The 11,090-nt window shown below is 49.3% G+C and overlaps 1 protein-coding gene across 1 annotated transcript; it reads right to left on the minus strand.

The window, feature by feature from the left end:
- Nucleotides 1–4,976: 4,976 nt before the first annotated feature.
- Nucleotides 4,977–10,819, minus strand: LOC309859333 (spermatogenesis-associated protein 31E1-like; the record flags this gene model as incomplete). Its single annotated transcript, XM_082719984.1, has 4 exons — nucleotides 4,977–8,969; nucleotides 9,223–9,283; nucleotides 9,835–9,892; nucleotides 10,634–10,819. 4 exons carry the CDS (start codon nucleotides 10,817–10,819, stop codon nucleotides 5,024–5,026), a joined length of 4,251 nt encoding a protein of 1,416 aa, XP_082576110.1. The 3' UTR covers nucleotides 4,977–5,023.
- Nucleotides 10,820–11,090: the final 271 nt, after the last annotated feature.

Consider the following 11,090-nt stretch of genomic DNA (forward strand, 5'->3'; position numbering starts at 1 on the left):
AATGGAAGGAAAACTTCCAAACTCATTTTATGAGGCCAGCATCACCTTGATCCCAAAACCAGACAAGGATCCTATCAAAAAAGAGAGCTATCGACCAATATCCTTGATGAACACAGATGCGAAAATACTCAACAAAATACTAGCCAATAGGATTCAACAGTACATTAAAAGGATTATTCACCATGACCAAGTGGGATTTATTCCAGGGCTGTGGTGTTGGTTCAACATCTGCAAATCAGTCAATGTGATACAACACATCAATAAAAGAAAGAACAAGAACCATATGATACTCTCCATAGATGCTGAAAAAGCATTTGACAAAGTACAGCATCCCTTCCTGATCAAAACTCTTCAAAGTGTAGGGATAGAGGGCACATACCTCAATATCATCAAAGCCATTTATGAAAAACCCACCACAAATATCATTCTCAATGGAGAAAAACTGAAAGCTTTTCCGCTAAGGTCAGGAACACGGCAGGGATGTCCATTATCACCACTGCTATTCAACATAGTACTAGAGGTCCTAGCCTCAGCAATCAGACAACAAAAGGAAATTAAAGGCATCCAAATTGGCAAAGAAGAAGTCAAATTATCACTCTTCGCAGATGATATGATACTATATGTGGAAAACCCAAAAGACTCCACTCCAAAACTGCTAAAACTTGTACAGGAATTCAGTAAAGTGTCAGGATATAAAATCAATGCAAAGAAATCAGTTGCATTTCTCTACACCAACAGCAAGACAGAAGAAAGAGAAATTAAGGAGTCCATCCCATTTACAATTGCACCCCAAACCATAAGATACCTAGGAATAAACCTAACCAAAGAGGCACAGAATCTATACTCAGAAAACTATAAAGTACTCATGAAAGAAATTGAGGAAGACACAAAGAAATGGAAAAATGTTCCATGCTCCTGGATTGGAAGAATAAATATTGTGAAAATGTCTATGCTACCTAAAGCAATCTACACATTTAATGCAATTCCTATCAAAGTACCATCCATCTTTTTCAAAGAAATGGAACAAATAATTCTAAAATTTATATGGAACCAGAAAAGACCTCAAATAGCCAAAGGGATATTGAAAAAGAAAGCCAAAGTTGGTGGCATCACAATTCCGGACTTCAAGCTCTATTACAAAGCTGTCAACATCAAGACAGCATGGTACTGGCACAAAAACAGGCACATAGGTCAATGGAACAGATTAGAGAGCCCAGAAATAGATCCTCAACTCTATGGTCAACTAATCTTCGACAAAGCAGGAAAGAATGTCCAATGGAAAAAAGACCACTTTAATAAATGGTGTTTGGAAAATTGGACAGCCACATGCAGAAAAATGAAATTGGACCATTTCCTTACACCACACACGAAAATAGACTCAAAATGGATGAAGGACCTCAATGTGAGAAAGGAATCCATCAAAATCCTTGAGGAGAACACAGGCAGCAACCTCTTCGAACTCAGCCGCAGCAACATCTTCCTAGGAACATCACCAAAGGCAAGGGAAGCAAGGGCAAAAATGAACTATTGGGATTTCATCAAGATCAAAAGCTTTTGCACAGCAAAGGAAACAGTTAACAAAATCAAAAGACAACTGACAGAATGGGAGAAGATATTTGCAAACGACATATCAGATAAAGGGCTAGTTTCCAAAATCTATAAAGAACTTAGCAAACTCAACACCCAAAGAACAAATAATCCAATCAAGAAATGCGCAGAGGACATGAACAGACATTTCTGCAAAGAAGACATCCAGATGGCCAACAGACCCATGAAAAAGTGCTCCATATCACTCGGCATCAGGGAAATATAAATCAAAACCACAATGAGATATCACCTCACACCAGTCAGAATGGCTAAAATCAACAAGTCAGGAAATGACAGATGCTGGCCAGGATGTGGAGTAAGGGGAACCCTCCTACACTGTTGGTGGGAATGCAAGCTGGTGCAGCCACTCTGGAAAACAGCATGGAGGTTTCTCAAAATGTTGAAAATAGAACTGCCCAATGACCCAGCAATTGCACTACTGGGTATGTACCCTAAAGATACAAACGTAGTGATCCAAAGGGGCACGTACACCCAAATGTTTATAGCAGCAATGTCTACAATAGCCAAACTATGGAAAGAACCTAGATGTCCATCAACAGATGAATGGATCAAGAAGATGTGGTATATATACACAATGGGATACTATGCAGCCATCAAAAGAAATGAAATCTTGCCATTTGCAACAACATGGATGGAACTAGAGCGTATCATGCTTAGCGAAATAAGTCAAGCAGAGAAAGACAAGTATCATATGATCTCCCTGATATGAGGAAGTGGTGATGCAACATGGGGGCTTAAGTGGGTAGAAGAATAATTAATGAAACAAGATGGAATTGAGAGGGAGACAAACCATAAGTGACTCTTAATCTCACAAAACAAACTGAGGGTTGCTGGGGGGAGGGGGGTTGGGAAATGGGGTGGGTTTATGGACACTGGGGAGGGTATGTGCTTTGGTGAGTGCTGTGAAGTGTTTAAACCTGGTGATTCACAGACCTGTACCCCTGGGGATAAAAATATATGTTTTTAAAAAATAAAAAAAAAATTTAAAAAAAGATATATTGCCAAACTGTTTCATTTCTAAAACAGCTTCATGTGTTTGACACTGTGAGTTCTTTGATTTAAAAATAAAGCAAGCCTCCCAAACCTACCACAAGCTGCTCTGGGCCAAAGAGCATGCTGTCTGTACATTTGAGTCGATGACCTCTCTGCTGGTTCACTCCATCCCAAGTTCCAATGGCTGTAGGCCTCCCTACAGCATTTCCAATGTGAATAAGTCACTTTTGGTGGAGGGACTTGTCCCTAACAAAATAAAGAACATGACCCCTGAGGCCATTTCACTAAACCGTAGCTAAAACTGGACAAATAAGAGTTCTTCCCTCATTAGACGATGGCAAAGTTTTGTTTTCAGTTTCTGATTCTTTAAACTGTGCATGGGAGCTCAGGCTAATGAAAATTTGTGAAGGAAAGGATTTTTCAGGTTTACATGGGGAATCTAAGTCTTTTTCAGAAGTAATTAAAAAATACACAAGCCTTTACAGCACAACTTCACTGCCAGTTTGTTAAGTGGCTTCAGATCCAAGCGGGGCCTGACACTGGGTGGCTACTTGGGCTCCTAAGGATAGAGGTGAGCCCTCTGTTCAAGGTATGTCTTTGGTGTCTGCAGGGCACTTGGAGGCCTCTGTGTGGGCTCTGCAGAGCTGTGTGTGGGTATTCAGATCAGTTTCTGAGGTGTGTCTGAGAGAAATCTGTGTGGATCTCTGTCACAGTTCTCTGTGAAGTCTCTTGGTGTTGTTCACTGTGAGAGTTTCTGCATAAGGTCTGTGTGGGAGGGCCTTGAAGATCATCCGTGGACATGGTGTTCATGAGGGCTCTTGATGTTGGCCCCTGTCAGAGGTCTCTGTGTAGGATCTATGTGGGCTTTGTGTGGGTCTCTGTGGGAGGTCTCAGTGTGGGTCTCTGTATGAGTCTCTGTGGGAGGCCTTGGTGGGTCTCTGTCAGAGGTCTCTGCACAAGGTCTCTTGGCATGGGGCTTTCCCTTTCTGGCCTTCTTGTACCATCTGGCAGGAGAAGGGCAAGGGGATTTGCTCCTTCCTGTTTCTGGCTGTTCCACCAGCCTCCTGTCCACGGCACTTCTACTAACAGGAGTGTGGAGTGCACGTCCGACTTGTGGGACTCTCTACCATGTGAGTTATGTGTGAGGGGCCCTAGAGGATGATTTTGGGCTGGGACCGGGGCACACGGGTGGTGAGGGAGCCTCCTGGACTGCATCCTCATTCTGGACACCTCCTTCCAGCCGGTGGTGGGACAAGCCCCATCTTGTCCTCCTGCCCTTCTGGGCTCTGAGGTAACCATGACCAGGAGCCAGGCCAGTCCCTTGGCCTCCGAGTCCCCACCAGTCCCCTGGGAGCCATCCTTGGGCCACACGTGTACATAAAGGTCACAGACCACAAGTCTTCCCGGGGCCCGCAGTCCTACAAGCTTATCAAATTGTGCAGAACTTAACTTCTCTGCCTGAAGGCCTGGCTGTCTCTGGGAACCTGGCTTTCCATGTGGGAGCTCAGGTGGCTTCTGTACAACCCCCACCCCACCCTCTTCACAACCCCACCCCTGGACTTGGCAGCTGGAGTAGGGTGGAAATCCTGTGGGGACAGTCCCGGGGCCTCCAACTTCTCCCCTCTGGGCCTGTAGGTGGCAGTGGGACACAAAGGGTCCTCAGTCGTCACACCAGGCATGGGCTTACCCTGACACTTGGCTTCCTTCCTGGCCTCCCACCCTAAGTACAGGGTCCCCCTGCCAACAGCCACACCCCACCCATCCCCCAGAAGGGGAAGGGGGTGGTGGTGAGAAGGCCCCTTCAGTGCCCTGGGGCTGGGCAGGCTGGTGCCTGGGGTTCTCTGTGGCATCCCACACACCCTCAGTGCTGGGAGAGAGCTCATCCCTTGCTGCTCCGAGTGTAAAAGGGGCTGCATGGAACTAAGATGAGATTATCTGGGGGTGAGAAGGCTCCTGGGATGGCCGTCCTCTACTCCCCACAGGATACGTGGATGGGGGCAGGATTTCTCACCTCTGCCCTCAAGGCCAGCCTTGCGTCTCCCAACTGCAGGCCCCACTCTGATCTAGGACTCTGTCTTCCTGGAGCCTGAGTGGGATTTATGCCTCAGCAGACCCTCCCTACAACCACACAAATTTCAGGTGGAAGGAAAGCAGGAGAGGATGGGCAGAGCAAGGTCCCACTCTGGGTCTTGTTCACCTTGTCGTGGAAATGGAAGGTGTGTGAGGAAGGGGACGGGATGGACCCCAAGGTCCCTGGCCCTCCAAGGCCCCATCATTCTGGAAACCAAAGAAGGCCTTTGGGGAGAGAAAACTCTGATCCCCTCCACCCAAGCAGGGCACACACAAAGTCCAGCACCACTCATGAGAGAAAAAACACCAAACATATATTTTCAGGAGACAAAATTGTGGCATGGGGAAGTCATTAGCACACAGAGGATGTACTAATATGAGAAAAAATGGACTTTCTTTGCATATACTCGATTTTTTCTTGAGGGAAATCTTTCTGACCAGAAAAGATGTGTGAAGCGTTCTCTGCCTGATAGGTTGAGGCATATTTTCGAAAACTGCATGTAGGATAATGATGAACTCGACCTGAGACACCTGCCACCATCGGCTGGTGCTGGCTGGGTCTGCCTGGGGGCCCCAGGTTCCTGGGGAGGCTTTTCCATTCACCATTCCTGTATCTGGTCAGCTGGCTCTTGCTCGGGCAGCTATGGCCCTTGGAGGTACCTTGCTGATTGGAGGCTATTCCTCCCATCACTCTCTTCGGGTCTGTAAAGGCGAAAGCCCTGTGAGGGCAAGAATGCCTACGTACTGGGGCCTGCAATTCCTTGTGCTGATACATCTCTGAGGCCCGAATTCCTTGGTGGAGTCCCAATTTTTCCACCAGGATTTGTCTCACGGCTGTCACTACCGTCTGAGTTTCGGCAGCCCTGTTGTCCATAACCGATCTGCTTCTGACTGGTACCCAGCTCGGGGCAGAAGCCGATGCAGGCTTGCCTTTTTGAAGGGGGCCTTCCAGTCCTTTGCTCTTTTTATTGGGATTAAGGCACTGCAGAAAGTTCTTCATCCTTTGTCTAAAGTGGCTTTCCGGAAAAACGTGTCCCTTTTCCAGTGGCATGAGCCGGAGGTATTTGCTCCCAAGGCTCTCTCCTGATCCTCTGACCTGGGGAGGGTGGCCTATCTTGCTAGCTTGGGAAGCCCTGATTGTCAATGGTTCTGCACACCTGTCTTTATTCTCTTCTGGTTTGGGTCTCTTCTCGTCCTTTCCCTCATCAGTGGTCTCATTGTTGCTCTGGCTGTCACTTGGTTCCTCAACCTTTGGTCCACAGGGCTCTTGCTGCCCCTCACTGCTTGATCCACTTGAGCTAAGGTTATGTGACACCGGGGAAGATGGTGTCTTTCCACTGGCACGTTCCATTTGGGAACAGGAGGGTGACTCTTGAGTGGTCAAGCTGTCTGCAGCAAGGACAGCATTAGTGTGAGAGTCTGGTGGGAGCACATTGGTGCCACTGTCTTCAACAAGCACACAAGTGGCAAAGTCTGGAAGGAGGAGGTCACTGGGAGAATCTTGAGGAAGCTCACTAGTGGTAGAGCCTTCAGGCTGGTTCTCTGACTCTATCTTCTCTTGGAGCTCAACCTTACTAACCTTTGTTTCAAGGCTTACCTCCTCTGGATATTGAGCAACCAACACTGTAGATGGTGAGGGGCTTTTCCTAGCACCTGGATATCCTGATATCAGATCCACATAAATGGCTGGTTTGTTGGCCAGCCCACTGGGTCTTAAGACAACTTTCCAGGCAGGGGCCTTCTTGGCCTCCATAGCCTCTGTGGCCCCTTCAGACCTTGGAGATTGGGACCTGAGCTTCATCTTCAGTGTTGCTACCATGTCTGGTGAGGCCTGACCCCCACTCTCTTTTAGCTCATTCCTGGCCATTGCTAAACTTGGACTTGGTTCCAGGTTGTCTTTCTTGGCCCCCATACCAGTCTTGCTGTGCAGGGTTCTGTTTGGGAGGCTGAGAATAGAGGCCCAAGAAGGTGAACTGCCCTCCTGTCTTGATAAAGACATCTTTGAGGACTGATGGCCATCACCAGGTAAAGTCCTTCCCAGGGCCTGCTGGATTTGCTCACGTATGGGTGAGGGAACAGGCAGGGGACTCCCTGAAGTGGGATCAGACTTTTTAGTTATACCCTTCTCTTCTGGATGGGGCTGAGGTGGTTTCCCCAAGAACTTGTAAAATTTGGCTTTTGAGGGGGCCCCAGGTACAAAGGTGGCTGAGCATGGAAAGGGGGACTGGGGAAAAGGCAAATGTTGAGCTTCAAGTAGTTTGAGATCTATGGGCTCAACAGTTTGGAGAGGTAGGTCCCACTTACGCCTCACTCGAAAACTTATGATGTGTGTTTCCAGCTTCTGCTGAGTGTTAGGACAAAGGAAGGACAGCTCATGGGAGGTGTTTACGCAGAGCTCCTGATCCTTTAAGGGTGCTAGATTTCTGATAACCATGTGGGGTTGGGACTTGGGAAAAGCATGGCTGGCCACAAACCAGGATCGACGCACAGTCACAGGGATCAGACCTATATTGATCTGTCCTAATTTCCTGTGTAAATGAACCTTTAAAGTTTTTTCTATATGTTTCTTGTCTGGGCCCCTGGCTAAGTATTTTCCTGGATCACCCTCCAAGGCCCCTATTAAGGGTCTTCCAAACTCCTTCTCAGAGTTGGTTCCCAGAACCTTCACTGGGAATCTAGCTGAGATCCTGGAGAGACCTGTTGGTGTCCTCTTCAGACACTGCCATAGACCCTTACCAAAGTTCTTCTCTAGTTTGAATCTTGCTTTATACTTCCTGTGGTATCTGGACCTGGTCCTCCATGTAGCTTGGCTACTTTTACCTTTAAACACAAAGGGCCTTGAGAGCCCCTGCTCTCTCTGTGCCTGACTCATTCTTGGGGATTCATCCTGAGGCCACCTCAGTTCCAGAGACAGCTGAACCTTGTGGGGCAAACTGCTTTGCTGTTTATCCCTGCTGAGCTTCCTCTGAAGCTGTGGCTTCTGGATATTAAAGATGACAAAGTCCCCTTGATAAGTAGAACCTGATCTGTGGGCCCGGGAGGCCTGGTGGTCCTCTAGAAGCTTGGGAGGGACTTGGCTAAAGAATTTTGGAGATCTTTTCTCCATAGTGGGTAAAGTCTTCCCCCTTCCTTGTTGCTTTGGCAACAAGGGCCACTCCAGATGTTGCATTTTAGTTGGGGTGAAGGATTGTGTATTTTTCTGGGATGTAGCAAAAGATACCCTACTGGTCCTCCTCTGGGATGGGAGAGAAGGTGGTCTTATTGGGACAGAGGGTGCAAGGGGGACTTGGGGCTGGGGCAAGGTTAGTGTTGAGGGTTGAGTTTGGATCCCACGGTGGAACAATGGTGGGGCATGGGAAAACTGTGAAGATACTTGATCCTGGTTTAGAACTGGCAAGCAATTAGAGGTCCCATTGAATAAAACAGAGGGAGACTGTAGTGGAGAAGAGTGGGTAGAAAACAAGGCAGTGGTCACCAGGGACTCACTGTGCAGAGAGGGGAGACCCCAGAAGAGCTGGCTGCGTTTCCATTGCAAGTGGTCTTCCAAGACCTTGGGAGATGAGAATGGCTGAGGTTGGGCCAGTGGCTCTGCTTTGTTTTTCATGTTCCAGAAAGATGGCTGGGTGGTGGTGGTCTGCTCAGTACCCAGAAGCTTCCACAGAGTCCCCCAGAAGCTCACGTGGTCATCTGGGCACCCCTGCTTGAAAACTGACCCAACCTTTTCTTTCTCCTTCCAACTCTTCAGTTCTACCCTTTTGCTGATTAGTAGTTCAAGGAGCTTCTGGACATCCGGATTGACAAACAGAGGGTTATGAGTCTCTATCTGCCTGTTAGTAAGGCCATGCCAGAATGAGGCATCTGGTGGGTGGCAGGACACGTGTTCTTGCTGGCATTTGTGCTGTAATGTGCCAGGCAAGAACAAGGACTTGGTACTTTCCCACCACCAGGAAAAGGAAAAAATGGGGTAGCTGGCATGGCCAAGGCCTGAGATGGCTGGAATGAGAGAGGCCCAGTTGGAATGACTTGGAAGAAAGTTCTTTCTCACTGTGTCTGGTAGGATTTTTTTAAAGTTAGTTTGCTCTTCTTGAGGTCTCACTGGCAGGGTGGAGGCCAGAGGCCAAGGGGGCCCTGTCAGTGGAGCACGAGCAGGTGATGAGGCCACGGCAGGAGGAGCGCCTTCCACAGGCTCCCTGCATGGCTGATGGGCTCCAGCTGGTGCCCCTTGGCACACCTGACCAGGGGCTGCTTGATGTAAGGACTGGTGAAAGCCCCCCTGGTCAGAGACCCTTGTCAGGTGGCTGTGGGAGACAAGAGGTGTGAGCTGTCGCTGCAGCAGCCTGGGGCCGGGAGAGGACCCCATGGCTCTCCACGCCCCACACCCACATCACAATGCTCTTGCTGTCCCTCAGCCTGGGGCTTTGGTCACAATCTGTCCCATGGCTCCTCCCAGCACCCGCAAGCAGCCCCAGAGGCCGGTTCCCTGCAGCCCTGGGGGTCACACCACAGACTCGGGGAGGCCCACCCAGGTGATAAGGGGGGCAGATTCATTACCTTTGCAGAAGAGAGACTAAACTGCGGAACTCTTCCAGCTCGTGCAGGCAATTTCTGCAAGCTGGAAACAGGAGACTGGGTCAAGGGGAAGGCGGGGGCCCAGGTGTCTTACAGGAGACTGGGTATAATGTCCCTTTAGGGGAAACCTTTGGGGATTGGACTTGGAAGCCCCAAACAGCACTGTCAAAGGTCACGTGCCCACACGGTGATTATAGGGTTCATTTTGGGGATTACTTTGTCTTTTCCAAAGTGTTTTCTCACTCATGACCTTGCTGGGGGAGGAAGGACTGCATGGCTTTACAGAGGAATCTGAGCTGAGTTGAACAGCTTGTCAACAGTAGAAGAAGGAGGTCCTGCCCCTAGTCTAGGCCCTGGGGCCCCTGCTGGGCGACACCCGTTTCCAGCCCCTCAGGGCTTTGTTCTGGTGCAGAATCTGGGAAGCCTCTGGGTGGGTTGTGATCTCCCTCCCAGGAGCCCCCAACCTGCCTCCCAGGGCTCTGTTTCCTGAGGGATGGGCTCAGGCCCTGGTGTCTTGGGAGGTGGTGGGGCCGGGTTTCAGAGCAGGGGGCACAGTGTAACTGGGGCACGCAGGGGTGAGTGGTGGACACTCACCTTTCAGAGTCTGGCTTCTCTGGCTTCTGTTGATGCTCCTCCGTGGCTCTGCTTGGTACTGAGATAAGAGAACATTGGGAGGCTGGGACCCCCAGCCCAGCAGCAGGTGCTCACTGCTCATGAGTAGTGTGACTTCCTATATTTAACTAAGGGGGTGGGCGGATTGTGATTTTCTTTAGTTTTACTCATTTCCTTTTCAAAATGGATACAAATATTTCCAGTTTTCCTTCTTTGAAGAATGTACAGAAGGATATCCTATGTGAGAAGTTTGCCACTGTTCCTCTGCTCAAGAAACACACACAATACCAGACCTGGTGGCGCAACTGGACTTTTTCACATAGGACCCCACTTTCCAAGGCCAGAGCCCCACTCTAGCTTCTGCTTGGGACCTCCTGGGCTCAGTACTGCCCTCAATTAGCCCTGAAGGGGGAACATTCACCTGAAATACCTGTCCTTGGACCGTGGCTGGTGACACAGTGCTCAGGGGCCTGACCTCCGCTACAGAGGCAGCTTTTAGCCTCTGGTCCTTGGCCACCGGTCACTGTGTTTGGGACACTGCCCTGGACCCCTCACCACACCTGGATTCTGGCCCGAGATCTTCAGGGAGAAATCCTCGTGTCCCTCTAACCCCTGCTGAGTCTGGCTTGTCCTGGATGGATGGTGGTCTGCTCTCTCCTGAGAATACCCATTCTATTCTTTCCCATTTCAGGAGTCTCTCCAGTGACTCAGAAAAGTGGAAGGAATAATAGAAAAGAAGATAGAATCATACTCTGCTGGGTCTGGTCCGAGGGTTCCTTACCTTCCCGCTCTTCCTGTATTTCTTCCCTGGTGGTGAGGATGGATCAGGCTGGAAATAAGAAACTAAATATACAAAGAGCCCTATCCCACAAACAAGGGCAAAGATGACATTAACTGCCCAGATAATGGGACTGGAGCTCAGCCAACCATTAAAAAAGAATTGCTGAGGGAAGAGATAATATTCCATCTCTTCCCTCAGCAGACATTAATGTCTGATAGCACTGCTGCCCTCAGACAACTGAGCTCTGAGACTTAGCGTCCAACCACACTGCTGTCCTCAGACAACTGAGCCCTGGGTGTGGAGGTGCAGATACAAGGCCCAGGCCCACATCACAGAGCTAGTGTCTGGTCACAAAGGGCTCCTGAGGGAGGGGGAGGGAGCCCCACCCTGTGGCTCTATCCCTCCGCCCTCCCAGGCCTCCAAGTCCCTCCCCTCAGCAGACACCAATCTCTTCTCC

Source organism: Mustela nivalis (assembly GCF_964662115.1).
Source record: "Mustela nivalis genome assembly, chromosome: 2".
Classification (NCBI taxonomy): domain Eukaryota; kingdom Metazoa; phylum Chordata; class Mammalia; order Carnivora; family Mustelidae; genus Mustela; species Mustela nivalis.